Source organism: Phragmites australis, chromosome 18 (assembly GCF_958298935.1).
Source record: "Phragmites australis chromosome 18, lpPhrAust1.1, whole genome shotgun sequence".
NCBI classification, from domain to species: Eukaryota; Viridiplantae; Streptophyta; class Magnoliopsida; order Poales; family Poaceae; genus Phragmites; species Phragmites australis.
Genome location: NC_084938.1, coordinates 15,758,144 through 15,780,392, shown reverse-complemented (window position 1 = coordinate 15,780,392; position 22,249 = coordinate 15,758,144). Strand labels below are relative to the sequence as shown.

Genomic DNA, 22,249 nt, shown 5'->3' with positions numbered 1-22,249 from the left:
GGCAGTGCTTCTATCTCATGGAGGTCTTGCAAACAAACCATATTGACGAGGTCAACCCTGGAAATAGAACTCACAACGTTAGACATAGGTACTATTGAGGCAGAATGGCTGCATGAGCTATTGATGGATTTGCCAGTGGATGAAAAATCGATACCAGCTATCGTTATGAATTATGATAATCAAACGGTTATTGTCAAAGTGAATAGTTCTAAGGACAACATGAAATCCTCAAGACATGTAAAGAGACGATTGAACTGAGAAACATTGGATTATATCCAAATGGCTAAACACCTGGTAGATTAATTTATAAAGGGACTATCACAGAATGTTATAGATAATACATCAAAGGAGATGGGTATGAGACCCATGTGAGTTATACCATAGTGGTAACCCAACCAATGTGATCGGAGATCTTAAAAATTAGGACCTGTGAAGAACAAGCTATTGGTTAACTGAAAAAGAGTACCACACAACTCACTTGAGTAAATATGCAATACTCTCGATCCAGAACCCGTTGCTCTTGTGATCCTACACCGGGAGAAGACGAATAAGGTTTTTGGAAGACGCTTGGTGCGACTGCTCGTGACCTGCTTCATCGTCACCGTCAACTATTCGTGCGATCTGCTTCTTGATCGTCATCAAGTCGCCTCTGCATCATCACAGTTTGCTTCGTCTACGTATTTTGTCATCGTCTGTTGCATCGCCATCACGAGTCTCTACATCTCGCGCTGCCGAGGATACGTCACTGTGATCCGTTATGTTTACCATGTCTAATTTCTTGCTACTTTTGTTCTAAAATATATTAGAGAGATATATGTTTAAAATAGTTTTTTTAATATGATGATGATAGCCGATTTGTTTCTATTCATGTTATATTTAGAAATTAAATTAAATTTGAAAATGTGTGTTTTTTTAACAGTAATAAGGTCCGCGAGGGAGCGAGAGCAATCGCCGCCGGCGGCCATAAGATTCCACCGGTGCTTCACAGTTCGTCGGGATGGACGGTGCGTACGATGCCGAGACAGGATTTCTAGGTCAGACGACGGATAATATCACGAACGACTATTCTCGAGTGGCGAGTAATTCTAATTTAATTCGTTGCGGCTGGACTGGACTTGTCCTAGCTGGGAATGTAAATTTAGGGGCGGAAACGGAGACGGGTACGACACCGATCGAGGCCCGGTACCAGAAAAGATGGGTGCGTGCATGCGATCCGGACGTAGGAGTGAAATCGGTCCCAAAGGATCTGAAGTTGATAATAATATTCTCTAAACCACATTTTTTTCTCTCGAAAACCGGGAAGTATTAGCCGGAAATTGATTTCTACAGAGTCAGAACTGCCAATTTAGAACGGAAACACAGAACCGTAGGCTTCAAGCGTGAAACTAAGCATGGCAACATACGTTCTCGAGAAAAAACTAAGCAACCTCCAAAAGAAGAAAGCAATGGCACCCCTGACGAAAGAAGGAAGGGAAAGGGAGAAAGGAGCCATCTTTTGCGTCTTTCAAAACTAAGGTGGTTGAATGCTGGTCTTCCGATATAGCATATAGTCTAAGCAGCTTAAATGATGTCCTCAATTCAATGGAAGAAGGCCTATCCATGTGGAGCAAGGATGTGTTCGGTAATATCAGGAAACATCTAAAGAAGTTGAGAAATGAGCTAGAAAAGGAGCGAGCACAGTCTATCTATCGTGGTCCTTCAGATCGGGAGAAAAATATTGCTCGACAAATTCCTGAGCTCATGTTACGCGAAGAGATCATGGCAAAACAACGCTCGCGAGTGGATTGGTTGAAAGCAGGTGACCGTAATTCGGCTTTCCGTCATGCGCAGGTTGCTGTTCGAAAAAGACAGAATCACATCTGCAACCTCAAGAAAGTGGATGGCAACATCACAAATAATCCAGACGAAATCTGAGGTATAGTGCAAAACTTTTTTGATGACCTGTTTCAAGCACAACAGCATGTAGATGTAGCTGCTATAACACGGTTTGTTTCTCGAAAAGTTTCGGCTGAGGTGAATGAGATGCTATGTAGATCGTATGATGTCACAGATGTAGAGAGGGCCCTGTTTGCTATGGGTCCTGATAAAGCACCAGGTGTGGATGGATACAATGCAGGGTTCTTTCAACAGAATTGGCAGATTGCGAAAGATGGAGTGACGGCCGCAGCTTTAAATTTCTTGAATGTTTGAGATATGCCAAATAAGGTAAATAGCACGATGATTGTGCTTATCCCCAAAGTAAAGAATCCTCAAGATATTACTCAATATCGGCCTATATCTCTATGCAATGTGGTGTACAAAATCTGTTCAAAGGCTACTGCTAATAGGCTTCGAATAATTCTGGATGAAATCATCTCGGATGAGCAAAGCGCTTTTGTCCCTACTAGACAGATCACTGACAACATCCTTGTGGCGTACGAGTGTATGCACTCCATGAGGAAAAAAAGGGAAGGAAAAGGCTTTGTGCTGTCAAACTTGATATGATGAAAGCATATGATCGAGTGGAATGGACTTACCTTGAAGGAATGCTAAATAAACTTGGTTTTGATGTAAAATGGATTGATCAGGTCATGAAATGTGCAACAACGGTGAATTTTACAATAAAAGTGAATGGTGAGCTGCTTCCTGTTTTCCAGCCATCAAGGGGTTTGAGACAGGGAGATCTAATATCACCATACTTGTTCCTAATTTGCGCAGAGGGTTTTTCCAGTTTACTCAAGAACTATGATGAGGGTTGGATTGATTGGGGTATTAAGGTAAGTCCCAATTCACCATGGGCAAATCATCTTCTCTTTGCAGATGACTGTATGGTTTTCATGGATGCAAAATAGAGAAGTGCAGCACGATTACAGAAGATTCTACAGATATATAGTTTGGGCTCTGGTCAGCGAATAAATACCCACAAAAACTCAGTGTTTTTAGCCCCAATTGTGGAGATGATACTAAAGAGGGAGTGAACAGCAGTCTAAACATTGATAATGAAGCATTTTCAGAAAAATACTTGCGGCTACCGACGGTTGCAGGAAGGCTCACCAATCAAGTTTTTGAACACATTGTGCAAAGAAATGTGTCCAAAGTTCAAGGATGGAGTGAAAATAAGTTGTCCTTTGCTGGGAAGGAAGTATTGCTAAAATCAGTAGTACAAGCACTTCCAACTTTCTCAATGAATTGCTTTAAACTCTCAGTGGGTCTTTGTAAGAAAATTACTTCTGTTATGGAGAGATATTGGTGGACGGGAGTAGTTAGATCTCAGGGGCATGCATTGGCAATCATGGGACAAATTAGCAGCTCCTAAGTGCAAAAGGGGAATGGGTTTTAGAGATCTGCGAGATTTTAACTGTGTTATGCTAGGCAAACAGATTTGGAGGCTGATGGAAAATCCAACAAGTTTGTGTGCGAGGATTCTTAAAGCAAGATATTATCTAAATGGGACTGTGATGTCTGCTGCCTGCCCAAGATCAGCTTCACAGACTTGGCGTGCGTTAATATGGGGAAGGAGAGCAGTGAAATTGGGTTTGATCCACCAAATTGGGACAGGTGAGCGAACAAATATTTGGACTGATAAATGGCTACCAAATGATACCTCAATGCAGCCGATGGGGAGAATTGGGGAGGCTCCGGCGAATGTTGTTTGTGATTTGATCAACACTGCCACAAGAGATTGGAACGAAGAATTGATAAGACATTTTTTTATCCCACCAGATGCTGAGGTTATTTTGAGTATTCCTCTTTCATCAATACCTTCAGATGATGTTGTTTCTTGGTCCTTTGAAAAGTCGGGACTGTATTCAATCAAATCAGCTTATAAGGCATTAATTGAGCAGAAGGTTACATCAGCCTTTCAGGAGGGATATTCTTATTCTGAGGAAAATCTCTGGAAGAAATTGTGCAAAGTGAGGGTAATACCAAAAATAAGGGTGTTTTGGTGGCGTGTTCTGAAGAATTTGCTGCTGTGCCGAAATTCCCTCCATAGGCGCCTGTCAGTTGTAACGAACATAACTCTTTTAGTCATATATATGATTTTGATGATTAATGATAATATAGTTAATATGACTAACATATTTGTTAATTATATATTTTAGTATGTCTTATGAATATTATACATGAAGAAGTCACTGAAGTCGAATTCAAGAAAAATTGAATTGAACGTCAGATAAGATTGCACTTATCAGATAGTCCGGTGTTCAGATTGTTGTACACACCGGAGTGTTCTTGGCTCAGATTAAGCTTTTCAGAAACAATACAACAGATGATCCGGTGTTAGAATGGTATGAACACTGGAGTGTTTTACAAGAGAAGTGTAGTTTTCAGAAGAAGAAGGATGAACTCACCGGATGGTCCAGTGCTCTAAAGGTTATACACACCAGATTATTTTTTAGCTCAAAGGAGAAAATAAAGATTATACCGGATGTGTGCTCAGCAAGATGTGCACACCGAAACATTTTCCAGAAGGAACATTTTGGTGCAGAAGATTTGTTCACATCAGATGATCCGATGCTCAGAGAGGATACACACCGGAGTATTTTCTAGAGAAGGTATCAACGGCTAGGTTGGCGTGGTTGTACACGCCAGATGGTCCGGTATCCTGAAGATTTATACGTCAGATAATGAACAGTGTAGAAGAAAGTGGCTCGGTCGGCTGAAGTATACATATCGGATAGTCCGGTGATGGAGTTTAAGGTTACACCAGAATATCCGGTGTTCACAATAAGTTTGAGTGGGGTTCCAACGGCTAGTTTTCTACTGTTATACACACCGGATGATCCGGTGTTTGTACTGTTGTTAACGTCGGATCATCCAGTGTTCACAGTCTTTTGTGACCATTGGAGCAATGGCTAGTACGCGAGTTTGAGACTATAAATACCCTCACTCGGTCATTTAAGAGTGTTGGGGTCCCGGGAAGTTTATAGACACTTGAGAAGATATTCAAGCCACGAAAATACTTATAATGATCATCCAAGGTAATTAAGTACATGAATAGGGAGTGATTAGTGTTAATAGTAGAGAGAGTTGTTGCTAGGTGTTGCTACCTAGAGAGAGGATTAAGGAGTGATCCTATATTGTACCAAGTGGTATGCCGACACCTTAGAGTCTTGGTGACTCGCTGACACCTTGAGCCTTGGTGGCTCAAGCCTGTTGATCCTCCGACTTTGTATGGTGCGGCAGCAAGACTTTTGTACGGGGATACGAAGATCTTTGTTTTAGTGGCTCAAGCTCCGAAGTGAAGACGATGATAAGTAACCAGAAGAAAAGCTTGTGGTGAGGCTTTGCCTTGGTGGCTTGATAGCTTAACCTACTTGAGACCTAGGTGGCTCAAGAAACATGATTGGATGCTGTCCGAGAGCTATAGCCTAGGTGGCTGTTCTCTCTACCATCTTTATGTTTCTGCATTTACTTCTTGTAATCTATTCTTGCATGTTTACTTTCCTACAATAATTTGTTAGGATTGGATATAGGTTGCAAACCTTTTTGAATGGTAGAGTAGACACATTAGATAAATTTAGAGCACATTTAGATAGAAATTAATATAGGTTTATCTTGTGAAGTTTTTGAAGTTCATTAATTTTAGATATCCTAATTCATCATTTTTCTTAGGACATCACCGATCCTTTTCAGTACTACGAGCAATTGTGTTATTTGTGGTGCAACCAATGAAAACTTAGTCCATGCTCTCGTGGAGTGTGAGCACGCTAAGCCTTTTTGGTTGGCACTCAAAAATCAATATGCCATCAAGCTACCTCGGCTTCATCCAGATTTCTGGTCAGTTGACTTAACTGATGGTAAGTTCTTGTCAGACCAGGAGGTTGATGTTGTGGTTACGGTGATGTGGACGATCTGGAATTCGCAAAATAATCTAGTTCATGGAGAGAATCAATACACGCCTGAACGAATGACTGAATGGATTGAGGAGATGATGACCAATCTTGATCTGGCCCATGGAAATCACATTTCTGTGACAGGTTTGCAAAAATGGAGGCGGCCTGAGGCATATCGGTACAAGGTGAATATTGATGGATCTGTTCACATGAATGGCAGGCATTCGAGCTCGTGTGTTGTTATTCGAAATGAAAGAGGGGACTTCATAGCAGCTCAATCGAAGAAATATCAGTATATCAATGATCCATTCACTATTGAAGTTCTGGCTTGTCGAGATGGAGTGCTTTTGGCAGCTAATAGGGGGCTGCAGTATGTAGTTGTGGAGACGGATTGTCTGAATTTGACTAACCTTTGGAAGAACTCGACTTCAAAGAAATCGTCGATGGTCCATATTCTGAAGGAGATATCAGAGATCAGTAATTCTTTTCAAGACTTTGACATACGGTATGCGATACGTTGGGCGAATCAAGCTGCACATGCATGAGCGAAGGAAGCTTTGAAGATTGTTAATACTTGTACGTGGCTTGAGTCCACCCCTGTTTAACCTTGCCGATGTTTTAAGGCAAGATTGTGTCTCTTCTTTGGAGGTTGAATGAACGAGCTGCTGAGCTCAGGCCAAAAAAAAAAAAAGCTTAGCCCGGCGCTGCTTGCTTAGCCGGCCCGACGACGACCAGACGACGACACTACCAGACGATGGAGACCATTTCGCGCGCGCGCGTCACCACCAGATGACGGAGGCGACGACGTTCGAAGTTTCTCGAGCGAACCCAAACCCATCCTGGTGCACAAACACGCGAATCTCAACAAGATTCACTCACTGATCGTCCAGCCATCCATCCCTCGCCGAGCATTTCCCGCCACTCCCAGCCGCCACCATCGGATAACAACGCACCCTGCCATCCAAACATCCCCGACAACACGCTCTCAGTCTCACACGAACACCGGAACGGCATCAACGGCACGGGATCCCAGAAGATCGCAAAGATGCATGCTGTCCTTTCTTCTTACATCCCCGCCACTTCGTATTCGAGGTCGTTCTTGCCGCAGCCGCCGCAGGCTCCGGTGAGGCTCCTCCTCCCTCAGGGAGCGAGGGGCGCTGCTGTCGCCGTTAAGAGGACAGCTGCGGAGGCAGCAGGCCGGTGTGTGGCGGCGTCGGCGTCCGCGTCGTCGTCTCCGGCCACCACCGCGGTGTCGACGGAGGTGCCCGGGGAGATGAAGGCGTGGGTGTACGACGCGTACGGGGACGCCAGCGTGCTCAAGCTCGACGGCGCCGTGGCGGTCCCGGCGGTGGGCGAGGACCAGGTGCTGGTCAAGGTCGTCGCCGCGGCGCTCAACCCCGTCGACGCCAAGCGCCGAGCCGGCAAGTTCCAGGCCACCGACTCCCCTCTCCCGGTCAGCTCTCCTCGTTTCTTCTCGCAAATTGCAGCAGTGCTCCTTTTCTTACCTTCTTTCCTTCGATCCGATTGAAGTGTTTCGTCACTTCTGACCGTCTGAAAAAGCCCATGCGCAGACCGTGCCGGGGTATGACGTCGCCGGCGTCGTAGTGAAGGTCGGCAGCCAGGTGAAGAGCTTCAAAGAAGGCGACGAGGTGTACGGGATGATCAGCGAGAAGCCCCTGGAGGATCCCAAGCAGTCCGGCTCGCTGGCGGAGTACACCGCCGTCGAGGAGAAGCTGCTGGCGCCGAAGCCCAAGGGCCTCGACTTCGCGCAGGCGGCCAGCCTACCGCTCGCCATCGAGACCGCCAACGAGGGCCTGGAGCGGGCGGGCTTCTCAGCCGGCAAGTCCATCCTTGTCCTCGGCGGCGCCGGCGGTGTCGGTTCCCTTATCATCCAGGTCAGACACCGATTGCCACTGCTTTATTCAGTTCATCTGAAACTGCGCACTGGCAGTTTGGATTTCAGCTCAGCTGTAGTTGGGTACTGAACTGAACATTCTGACACAACGCTGCTCTTGATGGGTAATGAAGCTGGCAAAGCAAGTCTACGGCGCGTCGAAGGTCGCCGCGACGGCCAGCACCAAGAAGCTCGAGCTGCTAAAGAGCCTGGGTGCCGACGTCGCCATCGACTACACCAAGGAGAACTTTGAAGACCTGCCGGAGACGTACGATGTTGTCTTGGACGCAGTCGGTAAGATGGCCGTCGAAAAGCCTGACACAACCTGACCGAGTGATGTCGTCCTCAGCTGAAATTACCTGCTCCGCGTTTCGGTTTTCAGGTCAGGGTGACAAGGCTGTCAAGGTGGTGAAGGAAGGCGGTAGCGTGGTGGTCCTCACCGGCGCCGTCAGCCCTCCTGGGTTCCGGTTCGTGGTCACCTCCAATGGCTCCGTCTTGGAGAAGCTCAACCCTTACCTAGAGTCCGGAAAGGTGAAGCCGCTTATCGACCCGAAGGGCCCGTTCCCCTTCGCGCAGGTTGTGGAGGCGTTCTCCTACCTTGAGACCGGGAGAGCAACCGGCAAAGTAGTCATCTCTCCCATTCCGTGAGAGCTGTAAATTGCAGAGTTTGTTCACTGGCCTTTTGAGAGCAGGCCTGAAATTCTGGAGTGTGTCAGGTAGTCTAAAACTATGTTTATTTCAGGTACAGTCCATAGAATTACAAAGAGGTGTACATTGTGCTCATTGCTGAACCACTTATCCGCGTTTCAGTCTGTGTGAACAGATAAATACAGTAAGGTACCTCTGTTGTTACATGCATTTTCTGTATCTACAAAATGGCTGATCCTCGACGTTCCATTGTCTGGTTCTACGGGGAAAGGTATGACATGTTTACTGCTTTGGGGACAATCTGATTGGGCAGATTGCAAATGCCATGCGGCGTGCTGCAAAAGCCAATGAAAATCGCTCATCCTCGGTTAGCGCTCTTTCTATGACCTTGACAACAGTAGGGTCCTGCCATGAGAGATACCAACAACTTTTATTGGCTATAGTAAAGGATATCTACAAATTCTATTAAGTTCTACAATTCTACTTTAAAAACGAAAAATTGTATATGGTTCAATGATGGAGTGGAACTGAGAATAGGAGCCCAAATTGCATACAAGTAGGCATGTGATTACAACTACAGGTTCAATTGAAGCCAATGTAAGCAATGAGCTTGCGTACCCTTATCTGTAGTTGGCTAGGAGCAGGACGAATCTGAGCGATGTCACCAACTCTGATCACATTGTTCACGTTCCTATGCTCATCTGTTTCTGTCGGCAATGAAGTCGAGTGCCTCCACTGGCCCCCAACTATAAACTTGTAATAGTACCTGAATGATTAAGGGGTTAGTTGCAGTTGACTATATAACCATCAGCAACAAATGGATCAGAAGCTTAGTAAGGACAGAAAGATGCCATTCAACAATATCCTTATCCATGAATTCAATGGAACAGAACAATCTTACTCATTACTAAATTTAAAGAACAAACGAGACAACTTACTTTCCATGTCGAAGTCGAACTTCAGCTTCATATCTCGATCCACCCTTGTGGTTACACTTTATTTTGTCCTTCCAGTTACTTGTAAAATCTCCAACCAATTCGACATCTTCACCCTGAAGCAAATTTGTCACATTCAGCACCTCGGGTTACTGATTGCAATGATAATACCATGAAGTCTCATACTGAATTGAACCCAATGATTTTTCATGCCATTCTCGCTGTTCAGTGATGCAATTCATATAGAAGGGGAACTTACCTCCCGACCACTATTCCAGACAAAGCATACTGAATGTGTGGGACTACCATCATGCCTTCCATTTTCAACTAATGCAATAAGATCCCAAGTTGCCCAAACAATTGCAGCTCTGCATGCTTAAACAAAACTTTTAGCTCCCTGATACAGCAGCCATTTTAAAGGAATCAGCTGTTCTTTGATTTAGCATCAACCCAGTCAATCAATAGAACTTTTCAACTATAATTACCTGTCAGGTCTACAAGAGTGCAAACCAGTGATGAACTTGTGAGCAATATGGAGAGGCGTATCTTGAACCCAGTGTAAGTACGAAATCACACATGCTGGTGATCTATCATATCCAGTGGTACAAGTCACATATATACGGTAGTTCTTCCTTATAAGGCGCAATAAAAGACCAACACAGAAAGGAAGCTTCTTCCTGAGGTCCATGGAATCAACCTCTCTGAAAAAATCCAGCATTTACTGTTTAATGACTGTCAGATTGCAGTAAGGTTTGGCAAGCATATCATATGTACAGACTAAGACAAAACTTTCACCAAAACTTTATTGTGATCCTTTTCCATTCAGTAACGATTAAGGTGGAACAGGATAAGCTTGCAAGCTTCTTATCACAGATAGTTCCTTAATGGACTAATAACACAAAGAATGCTTAAGTTATTGGTGTAGAATTTTATGACTATGGAAGTGCAACATTAATCTGCACAACAAAACAGTAGATATCAAGACAAGGTTGAAAAGTATTTGTATACTGGCAAAAATATCACCTAGATCATTTTATAATTAACATCAATTTCTATTCTAAAATATAAATTAACATCAAATCCAGCCTATGAAACTCTATGGACTCGTATGTCAACACTCAACACCACCATATTTGCTGTAACTAGAGAGTAAGGGCAGCGAAAATGATTTAAAAAAATAGAAAAGAAAGCCACTGTAATCATTCAGAGGAATGACACATACTATAGGTGGTGCAATATTCTTGTTAAAGTACAAGAATCAAACAACATCTTCAACTTTCATTCTCCGAAAGGGAGAAAATGGCATCATACCGTATAGGATAGTTAACCATCAAGATGTTATTCTCACGACAAGAATTGTTGATTGCCTCTGAATTGATTCCCCAGTTAATGCGTTCACTTTCACTTTGGAAATTCAGAACAGCAGTAATACCCTGAAACCTTTTGAAGTATCAGAAACTTAACTGGATTGTAGTGAAAGCCAAGCATAAATGCAACAAATAAAAGCATCTCTCCGACAGATCTGCTCATTGAATATCTCAGGAACGTACCACAGTCTCTGATAACATCTTCACGTCTCTTTTGGTTTGTACGCATGAGCCAACAAATATTTGTTCAGTAATCTGTTAAGGAAACAAGTAAAATGATTGCCATGGTAATAGATACTTATTGATTACTCCTGAAATCATATCAACAGCACCCTTTATACAAGTACATATCATGAATGTTAAAGCAAAATAACAAGAGCATACAGAAGCAGTCTTCCCTACCTTGCTGTACTGCATACCAAGTGAATGATTGTAGTACAGTTCATCTTTAGCATGGTCTAGTGCTTTAATGTACTCCTCCAGAGGAAAGCTGCCATGTGCCCATTCAGCATTCACATCATCTTCATCAGAGTATAAACCAACAATCTCACTAATGCGATCTGCAAGGTTAGTACTGCTCTGATTGAGTCCACCTTTCTCACTAGACAGATTTGCCAATCCTTGAGAACTTAGCATCCTTGGGGAGAATATAGCAAAACCAGATTTTCCTTCCCCCGCAGAAGACTCGTTCAGCTTTGTGGACAACAGAACACTATTCCAGGAAGCAATAGGAACCCGCCCTCTGTTAAATAGGATGTGGTAATCTTCATTTTGATGCAACTCATGGATCGGAAAAGGAGCAAATGGCCTTTCAAGGACAAGGCTACATGGTCCTGACTTGTCCCTCAGTGCAACCCTGGATACAAGTTAAAGAGAACATATGAACAAAGTGTAATCATGCAGTAATTCCATCCAACATTCTTCGATTTGTCACTCTATACTAAGACTGTCTCAATCGAAATGGTTAACTAGTCATAGTAAAAAATTCACGGCGCACTATGGTACCTCAATGCACTACCCAACAAGTTTCAGCTCTGTGGAAAAAAAAGTGTTCATGAAATGCTCTTTGCTAAGAGTGTCCTGAGCTAAGTTCATCTCATGACATTGTTGCAATAGTTTAACAAATGTGCTGAACAGCTGATGCGTTGAATTGAAGGTGGTGGTCCAATGGTAAACACTTTCTCAAGCAACTGATCAGGTCTTGATTTAAAATTGCCCACTGCTACACTACTAACCATGCTATAAAGATTTGTGAATTCAATTTTTGTGAAAGCACGGAGCTGAAATTTGTTGGTTAGTGCATTGCAGTACCATTGTGTGCCAAGAAAATTTTACCATAAATAACGGAAGATTTTTTATTGAACAATTAAAACAACATCTTAAAATTACTAGGCTTAGAGGCAATGCCCAGAAATTATCAGTTCCGAGTACATCTTATGGCGTGTTTGGAACATAGGAATCTCACTAACAGTTAAAATTTACGAAATTTTAGGGCATAACAGTTCCAAGTTCAAATATAACAGACAGAAAGCTAAAATAACCAACAAAAGCTCCTCTGGTCACAAGCAATTTTATATGGCACACTAACGGAAAACAATAGAGATCCAAAGGGACACTTAAAGTGTGAGCTTGGACTAATGGAATGTAACAACATTACTAGTGCCGTACTCCGTGTCACCTAGGTCTTTGATGGTGACGAGGCCCCCGCCACCGCCCGCCTTCTTGAGGGTGTCGCCGACCATGATGATCCTCGACTTCTCCGCGTTCCCCTGCCACAGACGCAGCACCACGCAACTAGTCACTCGATGATCCGACGACGCCAAGCTAGCGGTCGGGCTCGCTGCCACTTACCCCTTTCCTGAGCGAGTGAACGAAGACGCGGCCGTCGACGCCGAGCGCGAAAAGGACGCCGAGCGGGCGCTCGACGGCGACCATGTACTCGTTGAGCCGCATCCTCCCCGCGGGCCCGGGCCCGCCATCCGCCTCCGCCTGGTCCTCCCTCCCTTTCACCGCCGCCGCGACGCCGAACCGCCCCGTCCTCCGGACCCTCATTGGGGCACGGGAGCAGGAGAAGAGCGCGCGGGCCCGCGGGGCAGCCGATCTGGCGGCAACACCGGCGCGGCATGGAGCGGCGGCGGTCGTGACGGTGAGGGTCGGCGGAGGGAAGAGGTGCAGGTGGGGCGCCATGGGGCGCGTGACGTGACGGGGTCCGGGTCGGCGGCGGCGAGGGGCACGGGATCAGAGTAGGGGACTGGGGACTGGGGGGGTGGGAAACTGGGAAGTGTGTGGAACGGGACTGGAAGTCTCGAACCGAGAGGAGGTGGAGGCGTTTGGGAGTTTGCGCGGGGGCGACGGGGAGGGAGTGGGGCCCGCGCCGCGTGGCGGTTCGTTTTGATATTTTTCTCTTCAAGCTCGGGCTTGGCGCTGCCGCGGCTGCAGCCTTCCGCTTGCATGCCGTGGTTGATGGGGACGGGAGAGCAACTGCCCACGTGTTGTAGTAATGGAATCTACCATTATCTATCTTTTTGTAGATCGGTACTGTTCTGCTTCATCGTACACTGACCAGTGCTAGCTCGACCATCCAAGCCTAGGAGCCTCTGGAAACACACGTCTGCGTCATGCGGTAAAAAAAAAAGGGAAAGAAAAAAAAAATGAACAACCCCACTCAAGCCCCGATCCATTCAGGCGGCCAATCCACGTCGCCAGCGCGCCGTCACCCTCGTCTTCCCTACTCTCGCGCCACCACCCTTGCCGTCTTCACCATCGGCTCCTGCCGCTGCCCCACCTCACGCTGCCCACCCGCCGCGAACGGCCACAACGAGTAGCACGCCCGCCGGCGCATCGATCGCCAGCACGGCAAAAAAGGGTACCGCCGTTGACCGTCTTCTCCCCACCTTCATCAATCATCTAAACCAGTCCATCCATGGCTCTCACCCCCATGCTCTCTGCATCTCCACGGCTCTGACGTCCATCTCTGTTTCTTTACCTTGACATCCTGCTTCATTTTTCTTTAGTGATTATAGTGAACAGGCAGCATACAAGGTGTTCGTGGTTATAGTGAACAGGCTGCATACAAGGTGTTCGTGGTTATGCTAGGCCAATCCAAACGTCTAATACAAAGAGGTTACATGGATTCATTCATGAGTCATGACCAAAAAATACTCTTTCTGTTTGCTTATATTCCACTTATTTTGGTCTAACGTGTGTTCCTTAATGAAATGAAATTTTGGTATTCCCTGTTAATGATTCTGTTCCTAACGCATGGAGTCTCAAAGTGATTGGTAATAGCCTTTTCTTTACTTTCCAGAATATATATACAACTATGAGGAAATTATGTGGAATCTGGAAAAAAAAATTACTTTTTCACTGCAATGTATTTCGTAGACGTATCTATGGTCAGTGCCTTAAGCCCTTAAGTAACCGATCAGTCCTGGATGATGGAGCAATTAAGTATAAAAACATATGAGTTTTATGTGTATGTTTTGTCTGTCGTTAGTTCATTTTATTAATTAGCTTGGCTGTTCATTACTACTAGAGTGTGGCAATCGTTTTAAGCAGTATGTAATATGTCAAGCCTTGCGCAGCTGCAGTTTGTTAAGATGATCACATTGTCAATTGCTTTTCTACATGAAAATGGCATGTCCTCATCAATTTCATTCATAATAATTTTTCAAATATCTTACAGGGAACTTCTGCCATCCTCTCAAGGTGTATTCGTTGAATGATCAGAACAAATCCCTAACGCGTCGTCCTCCATCTGCCGTCATCTGGACAGGCCCCTCCCCACATCGACCCCTTGGAAGTCACGCGCGCAGATACCTCCCGGCGCGCTGCAATCGTCTTTGTTGGGTATCTGTGCGGTACAGTCGTCTTTGTTGAATGATCAGATTGCCAATGGGTGGTTCGAAACATAAACGGCCGGCCGTTCCTGCAGATGAAGCATATGGTACGACGACTAAACATTGATACAGTATACCACCAACTGAATTTAATTTTCCATTGTTTTACTTTGATTAATTTTCCATTGTCCGGACAATGCATCCACTTCGATAGGTGTCAGTGATCTTGCTAATGATGATAGTGTCACACTTCTTTCCTATTTACAACAAAATTTGCCGCAACCAGGGGCTTCCATCGCTGCTGGAGCACGCAAGAAACGCAAGGCAGTTGTAGCTTCTGGAAGAGGAGAAGGTATGTTTCAAAATTCTAATAGGAACGCATTGGACTTCATTTGAACGCAATCTACTTCTCAAATTATTATTGTTTTCTTACATAATTTCTTCAACTTGCTAGAAAATTCAATGGCCCTTTTGCGTAGTCGACACCGCCGTAAGTTCTTAACCTCTCTACTACTTCTTTTAATTTCTTTCCATTAATCAGTATTGCTTTATTTTACTGGGTGCACACATGACAAACTACATACATTGAAGTCCTATCTAAATGATCGCTTCCATACGATCGTGCTAATACTCGAAATCAAGATTGGTATGAAACAATCGGCCACAATATACGTACCAACACATGACATTCAAGTTCTGCTCTCAAAAATGATGCTATAACTTGACATTGATACCCCGTCTGAAATACCTATTTATACTATGTTGATCCTACAAAAACTCTGAACTCTATTTATATATATTTGGCTCAAACATGGATTCATTACTCACTTCATATGCTAACTCCCTTCCTTTCTTTCCCCTGTTTTCCTCACCCCCAGGCACAATTTTTACACCACTTCATTTAGGAGGGCCAAATCATACTTGCCCATATTGTGGTGCACGCTTCTGGCTCGAGGAACGTGTACGTGGACAAGGGTGCACAGCTTCTCCAGTGTACAACAAATGTTGTAGAGCAGGAAGTATTGCTCTAACTCCATACAGGGCACCACCAGAGCCTTTGCTTGGCCTTCTAACAGGAAAAGATCCTTCATTATCTAAACACTTCTTTGACAACATCAGACGGTACAACTCTATGTTTGCCATGACTTCTATGGGCGTCAATGTCATAGACTCTATTAATGATGGTCATGGCCCTTATGTCTTCAAGATCAGTGGCCAGCTATGCCATCGGATAGGCTCACTAATTCCAAGACATGGTGCAAGACCAGAATATTGCCAGCTATATATCTTTGACACTGACAATGAGGTCAGAAATAGAATAGCTGTTGCAACACACTCAAATATAGATTTCCAACCGAACGAAGCTATTGTTGCTTCCTTGATGAGCATGCTTGATACACACAACCCAATTGTGCAAGTCTTTCGAACTGCTCGTGATAGGCTGTCTATGCAATCAGACAATCTATCCGACCAATCCTGTGACCGTTATGCTGTGAAGCTATTTTCTGTCCCTAAGTAGCATGGCAGCGTCTACAGTACCCCAATTGCATCAGAAGTGGTCTGCTTGGTAGTGAATGATTTCGGAACCAGTGATGAAGGTCGTGACTTAATAGTGCAAGATCACTCATTCCAGCTCCAAAGGGTCAAAGAAACACATCACAAATTTATGGCAATGCAATATCCATTGCTGTTTCCCTATGGAGAAGATGGCTTTCATGAGAATCTAGAGTACAAAAGATGTCGTCGCTCAGATAAGATCAAACGGAAAAAAGTCACCATGGTAGAATATTTCTCATACAGGCTACATGATAGAAACGATGATTTCAATACCCCTTTACAGTGCAAGAGACTAACCCAAGCATATGAAGTTGATGCCTATTGTTGTGTTGAGGATGAGCGGCTCCGATACTACAGAAAGAAGTCTTTACAACAAAAATACAGATCTAGCCCATATAAAGCTTTAGTTGAAGCAATCAGTGGTGGCATCACTGAAGCTTCATCTGCGGGACAAAGAATATACCTACCAGGTTCATTCACTGCAAGTCCACGCTACTACTACCAAAACTATCAAGATTGTGTTGCATTGTGTCGTAGGTTTGGATGCCCAAACCTATTTATCACTTACACATTTAATGCTTTGTGGCCAGAAATTGAAGAAGGCCTATCATTCATACCAGGACAACACGCTTCCGATCGACCTGATATTGTCGATCGATTTTTCGAAATGAAACTTAAATTATTTGTGGATGACATAGAGAAGTACGAATTCTTTGGACCTATACTTGGAGGTACTATTCTTGCCAACATCTACAATATTGTGTTGTACCCTCGATTATCTAATGTTTCTAATTTTATTATTCTTTTCCCTTTGCACAGTTGTCTACACAATTGAGTTTCAAAAACGAGGTCTTCCACATGTCCACTTGATTCTGTGGCTCAAAAAAGATAAACCTCTCGATGCTGATCAAATAGATGCCATCATATCAGCACATTTGCCAAATCCATCAATTGATCCTATAGGTTTTGAGGCCGTTTCAAAGTTCATGATTCACGGCCCTTGCGGATCTCTGAATACATCTTCTCCTTGCATGGTTGATGGCAAATGCGATAGTTTCTACCCAAAGGATTTTAGTGAGAGCACTACGGTGCTGGCTAATGGTCAAGTTAGGTATGCTCGCCCAGATAATGGCATTACGACTCAGAAAAATGGAATTCAAATTGATAACACATTTGTGGTCCCGCATAATGTAGACCTATTGATTAAGTACCAAGCACATATAAATGTTGAAGTTGTTAATCGCAACGGAATGGAGAAGTACCTTTTTAAATACACAAACAAAGGTCCTGACTGTGCTAAAGCTACACTTCAAAGAAAGATAGGTAATTCAAATTCTTCTACCGATATAGTCGATGAAATAAAAGAATACTTGGATTGTAGATGTGTAACTCCAAATGATGCAGCATGGTGTTTGCTCCAGTTTGATATACACTATACTAATCCATCTGTGGAGCGCCTTCCTGTCCATCTCCCACTAGAAAACGGTGTCATATTTACCGAGGATGACTATCTTGACCAGGTGATTGCCAATCCATCAAATCTCATAACAAAGCTAACTGCATGGTTTGATACCAACAGGCAGTATCCGCATGCTCGAGAGCACACATATGTAGAATTTCCAGAACATTGGACATGGCATGGTAATCATAAATATTGGGAAAGACGCCGCAATAGTCGCGGCAAGGTTGGTCGTGTTGCTAATGTTGCTCCTAACCAAGGGGAAAGGTTTTACCTACGTATGTTACTGCACATAGTCAAAGGAGCACAATCCTTCTCTGATCTTCGCACCGTTGCTGGCCATCAACACCCAACATTTCATGCTGCATGTGATGCATTAGGCTTGCTTGCTGATGATCAGGAGTGGTTTCATGCTATGGCTGATGCAGCGCACTGGGCACTGCCATATCAATTACGGCAGTTATTTGTCACAATATTACTTTTTTGTGAAGTCACAAACCCAGTCAAATTGGTCGATGAGTATACACAGGCGATGGGAGAAGATATATCATATCACGCAAAGCAATTGAACCCAAAAGTCCCAGCAACTTACATGCAACAACATATCAAATCTTATGTCTTAGCTGAATTAGAAAAATTGCTCACAGATGCTGGATATAGCCTCAGTCACTTTCACTTACCACAACCAGATCAAAATTCCTCTCAGATTCTTACCAACAGATTCATAATGGAAGAGCTTGCCTATGGTTCAAGTGTTGCATTGGCAGAACTAAATGACCAGATCAATTTATTGAATCCAAGCCAAAGGCTCATTTACGATATTATAGAACATTCAGCCTTGAATGGTTGTGGGCATACCTTCTTCGTTTATGGATATGGTGGGACTGGCAAAACCTTTCTATGGAATACATTGCTTAATAGTATTAGAGTCCGAGGAAAGATAGCCTTAGCAGTTGCATCTTCTGGCATAGCAGCTTTGTTACTCCCAGGAGGTCGAACACCCCACTCACGTTTTCGAATTCCTCTGGACATCCAGGAACATTCCGTGTGTGCTATTAAGAAAAATACACAGTTGGCTGAGCTAATAAAATACACATCATTGATCATATGGGACGAAGCACCTGTTAACCATAAACATTGCTTCGAAGCACTTGATCGAACACTTAGAGATATCATGTCATCCAATAGCAATGTTCCACAAAACAAACCATTTGGTGGGATAACAGTTGCACTCGGTGGTGATTTTAGGCAAACTCTACCGGTTATCCCAAATGCAAGAAAACAACAAATCCTAAATGCATCAATCACTCGATCCCCTTTATGGCGGCATTGCAAAGTTCTCCAATTGACTGAAAACATGAGACTTACGTGCCCCGCTCTTTCTAACCCTGCAAGAATTGAATTGGAGCAATTTTCTCAGTGGTTGCTCTCTATTGGCGATGGCACAACTCCTGGTAGCACCCCTACAGACCAACCTGATATATCATGGGTTAAAATTCCGGAATACCTTTTATTGCCGCCTGACCAAAGGAACCTTGCAGATCTGATTTCTTTTGTGTATGAGACAACTCCACAAGCATCAAATTTAGCTACTTATCTATGTGAACGAGCAATATTGGCCCCAACAAATGAAGTGGCTGCTATCATTAATGCAGCGATTACTCGACATATGGCCACTGAAGAAATGTCATATTACAGTTCTGATGCCATCGACGATGCCACGACTAACTATTGCACTCTAGAATCTCTATACCCTCAGGAGTTTCTCAACACGATTCAAATGAGTGGCCTTCCTGATCATCATTTGCAGCTCAAGGTTGGTGTCCCCATAATGTTACTTAGAAATCTAGATCCATCAAAGGGTTTGTGCAATGGAACCAGACTCATAGTCACACAACTCACTCATCGCATAATTGAAGCTCAAATAATCACTGGAAAGGCTAAAGGCTCTAAATGTTATATTCCAAGAATCGTCTCTATTTCAACAGATCCGAAATGGCCTTTCAAGATAAAGCGCCATCAATTCCCAGTCCGCGTGTCATATGCCATGACAATAAACAAAAGCCAAGGACAGACACTTAGCAAAGTTGGTGTCTACTTACCGAGCCCCGTATTCTCCCATGGGCAACTATATGTTGCTTTCTCACGTGTTACATCACCTATAGGCCTGCGTGTGCTTATTGAAAATAACTCTGCTGAGTATGAAAATCAAACACATAATGTAGTGTACACTGAGATTTTCAGAGATATATCAAGCCAGAGCCATTAGTTCAGGTACTAGTACCTATACATTTATGTTGTTTACTTAATCAATCTTTGCTAATATTGTTCATTGTACACATATTCAGGTTCTACCAATGAAGCACAATATATATATATATATGTATGTATATATATATGTATGTATATGTATGTATATGTATATGTATGTATATGTATGTATATGTATATGTATGTATATGTATGTATATGTATATGTATGTATATGTATATGTATATGTATGTATATGTATGTATATGTATATGTATGTATATGTATGTATATGTATATGTATGTATATGTATGTATATGTATATATATATATGTATATATATATATATATATATCTGGACAATATTAGCAAAGGTTTCATATGTATGTCCAGTTGATCCTTACACAAATGGTTGATTCTCAAAATTAGTACTACCTGCTCTGCTAATCTTCATTGCTTCCTATTTTAACTAACCTATTTTGCTATTTTCCAGATGGTACACCATTTTAGTAAATTTGTACACTGACACACGCTCATCAACATTTCTGTACTTTGGCTTACCAACGAGGCATCAGTATAATACTCCAACATGTTAGCTGATCCTCAACATTGTATTTCTGAAAAGAGCATTCCCCAAAGGTAAGTGTGTTAATTTCAGTTTTTGAAATGACATAGAGAAGTATGATTTCTTTGCTGTTCTGAAACTTTAACACATGCAAATGTTCTCTTCTGAAACTTTGGCACATGGAACTTCTTTATTTGGACAGAAAATTTATCAGAGTAAACCTCACTTGGATGCTTAAGTGTTGATGGAGACATCAATAATACAATTGTTTACCTGAGGATCAAATACAGGTATGTGCAATCCATCTCAAAGGCATTTCAACCAGCATGAATTTTAAGCACACATACCATATCCTTTTCATTCTTGCTTCAATTATTTTGTCCTAATGACCTACAACAAAAATGCTCAAAATGATGCAGAGGGTCAGCTTGCTTACCCTTTTAATTATACCCAATCGGCACCAAGACGTGTTAGTTCCCTCAAACAAAGGATAGTTGCAGTATCTGCTGCAAACAAGCACTCTCCTTTTTTTTTATTGATGATTATATATGTAATTTCAGAAAAATTGTTCTGGCAACCAATATTGCAGAGAGTAGTATTGCTATAGATGATATTATCTATGTAATTGATTGTGGTAAGGCCAAGGAGACAAGCTACGATGCCTTGAATAAGTTTGCATGCCTTCTACCGTCGTCGATATCAAAAGCCTCTGCTCACCAGGTTACCTTGAAAATCCATTAAGATCATGTTACTTGACAATCCATCAAGATCATGTTACCTATTTTTTCTACATTGAACATAGGCGAGATCGTGCAGGCCGCGTTCAGCCAGGTTTTTGCTATAGGCTTTACCCCAAAGGCATTCATGATGCAATGCCACAGTTTCAGTTGCCTGAAATTCTTATGTCTCCTTTGCAAGAACTATGCTTAATATCAAAAGCTTACAGCTTGGAGCAGTATCTTCTTTTTTAGCCAAACCACTGTAGCCCCCAGATCCGCTTTCTGTCAAGAATGCGATTGAGCTACTTAAAACCATTCAAGCACTGGATGGTAAGGAGGAACTCACTTCTCTAGGTATGAAGTTTTGCTACTAACCTGCATATAAGATTTCTTGCCTATTTGGTTTTATTCCAGCTATCTATGTACACTGTGCTCATCCTACTTTGGTTTTGCGCATGAAGACATCTCTGTAAGCTTCCACTGGACCCAAACATTGGAAAAATGCTGCTTATGGAACCTGTATTCCAGTGCCTGTATCCAGTATTAAACAATTCCTGCTGCTCTTGCATATCGTAATCCGTTTGTGCTCCCAATAGGTAAAAAAGAAGCTGATGATCATTTCCTGGTGACTTCTGCAGGTAATTGTTACAACAGTTTCATTAATTTGATATTTATTGAGAATTGAGCATATTATTCGACTATGTCAAAAAAAAATAATTGTACTGTTGTTGACATACCTGATGGTTGTAAATATAGCGACATATCTACATATTGCAATAATTTGCTTACCACATACTATTCACTCTGATCTGTATTTATTATTGCCCGCGGCAACGCGCGGGGAACTAACTAGTTTAGCATAAGGTGGTATGAACTTGCCTCCCCTTTTTATTTTTTGGCTACTTATCATCTGAGCTCTAAGCACATGGTTACAGATCCCACTTTAATACGCTATCTCTTATTAATGTTTGGAAGAAAGTGGTTATGAATTCATACTAAAGAACAAGTGTTGTTAGATTTATTTGAATGATATGCTTTATTGTATTTGTCTATTAGTGAATGGATTATATATTCTAAATCTTGAGGATGTTCCTATCTATAATATTAATGCGAAGAGGTCTCGATTTAATGATTTGAATTTCATTTTTATTTGGCATTGTCACTTAGGTCATGTAAATGAGAAGCGCATGCAGAAGCT

At 42.9% G+C, this 22,249-nt stretch overlaps 3 protein-coding genes across 8 annotated transcripts; 2 read left to right on the top strand and 1 right to left on the bottom strand.

The window, feature by feature from the left end:
* Window positions 1-6,668: 6,668 nt before the first annotated feature.
* Window positions 6,669-8,568, top strand: LOC133898490 (2-methylene-furan-3-one reductase-like). Its single transcript, XM_062339206.1, has 4 exons — window positions 6,669-7,269; window positions 7,388-7,711; window positions 7,845-8,004; window positions 8,093-8,568. Exons 1-4 carry the CDS (start codon window positions 6,862-6,864, stop codon window positions 8,356-8,358), a joined length of 1,158 nt encoding a protein of 385 aa, XP_062195190.1. The 5' UTR covers window positions 6,669-6,861; the 3' UTR covers window positions 8,359-8,568.
* Window positions 8,428-12,943, bottom strand: LOC133898489 (phosphoglucan phosphatase LSF1, chloroplastic-like). 2 transcript variants are annotated; one of them, XM_062339204.1, is made up of 10 exons: window positions 12,512-12,943; window positions 12,329-12,429; window positions 11,063-11,516; window positions 10,844-10,915; window positions 10,605-10,726; window positions 9,779-9,994; window positions 9,553-9,661; window positions 9,297-9,409; window positions 8,977-9,124; window positions 8,428-8,763 (listed from the first exon to the last, which is right to left on the bottom strand). In XM_062339204.1, the coding sequence occupies exons 1-10, from the start codon at window positions 12,845-12,847 to the stop codon at window positions 8,641-8,643; spliced, it is 1,794 nt and encodes a 597-aa protein (XP_062195188.1). In that variant the 5' UTR covers window positions 12,848-12,943; the 3' UTR covers window positions 8,428-8,640. The 2 variants fall into 2 exon arrangements, with proteins under 2 accessions (XP_062195188.1, XP_062195189.1); XM_062339205.1 differs by having other exon boundaries at window positions 12,339-12,429; window positions 12,512-12,939.
* A 269-nt stretch (window positions 12,944-13,212) lies between these two features.
* LOC133899786 (uncharacterized) lies at window positions 13,213-21,900 on the top strand. Of its 5 annotated transcripts, XR_009906419.1 has the most exons (10): window positions 13,213-13,526; window positions 14,346-14,606; window positions 14,786-14,851; window positions 14,954-14,989; window positions 15,378-16,526; window positions 16,647-16,787; window positions 16,876-19,789; window positions 20,261-20,406; window positions 20,535-20,622; window positions 20,893-21,900. XR_009906419.1 is itself a non-coding variant. In XM_062340849.1 (5 exons), the coding sequence occupies exons 2-5, from the start codon at window positions 14,540-14,542 to the stop codon at window positions 16,016-16,018; spliced, it is 882 nt and encodes a 293-aa protein (XP_062196833.1). In that variant the 5' UTR covers window positions 13,213-13,526; window positions 14,346-14,539; the 3' UTR covers window positions 16,019-16,787. The 5 variants fall into 5 exon arrangements, 1 of the variants encoding a protein (XP_062196833.1); XR_009906416.1 differs by having other exon boundaries at window positions 15,378-16,787; XR_009906417.1 differs by lacking the exon at window positions 20,893-21,900 and having other exon boundaries at window positions 15,378-16,787; window positions 20,535-20,673.
* The last annotated feature ends 349 nt before the right edge of the window (window positions 21,901-22,249 follow it).

Excerpts from the sequence above, each read along its gene's own strand:
- LOC133898490 (XM_062339206.1), top strand. The coding sequence starts at position 6,862 with ATGCATGCTGTCCTTTCTTCTTACATCCCCGCCACTTCGTATTCGAGG. Across the intron at positions 7,712-7,844 it reads TCGGTTCCCTTATCATCCAG|CTGGCAAAGCAAGTCTACGG; the intron begins GTCAGACACCGA and ends TGGGTAATGAAG. Across the intron at positions 8,005-8,092 it reads TGTTGTCTTGGACGCAGTCG|GTCAGGGTGACAAGGCTGTC; the intron begins GTAAGATGGCCG and ends TTCGGTTTTCAG.
- LOC133899786 (XM_062340849.1), top strand. The coding sequence starts at position 14,540 with ATGATCAGATTGCCAATGGGTGGTTCGAAACATAAACGGCCGGCCGTT. Across the intron at positions 14,607-14,713 it reads TCCTGCAGATGAAGCATATG|GTGTCAGTGATCTTGCTAAT; the intron begins GTACGACGACTA and ends CCACTTCGATAG. Across the intron at positions 14,990-15,377 it reads TTTGCGTAGTCGACACCGCC|GCACAATTTTTACACCACTT; the intron begins GTAAGTTCTTAA and ends CCTCACCCCCAG.
- LOC133898489 (XM_062339204.1), bottom strand. The coding sequence starts at position 12,847 with ATGGCGCCCCACCTGCACCTCTTCCCTCCGCCGACCCTCACCGTCACG. Across the intron at positions 10,916-11,062 it reads TTGGTATGCAGTACAGCAAG|ATTACTGAACAAATATTTGT; the intron begins GTAGGGAAGACT and ends TTTCCTTAACAG. Across the intron at positions 9,125-9,296 it reads GTTCGACTTCGACATGGAAA|GTACTATTACAAGTTTATAG; the intron begins GTAAGTTGTCTC and ends TTAATCATTCAG.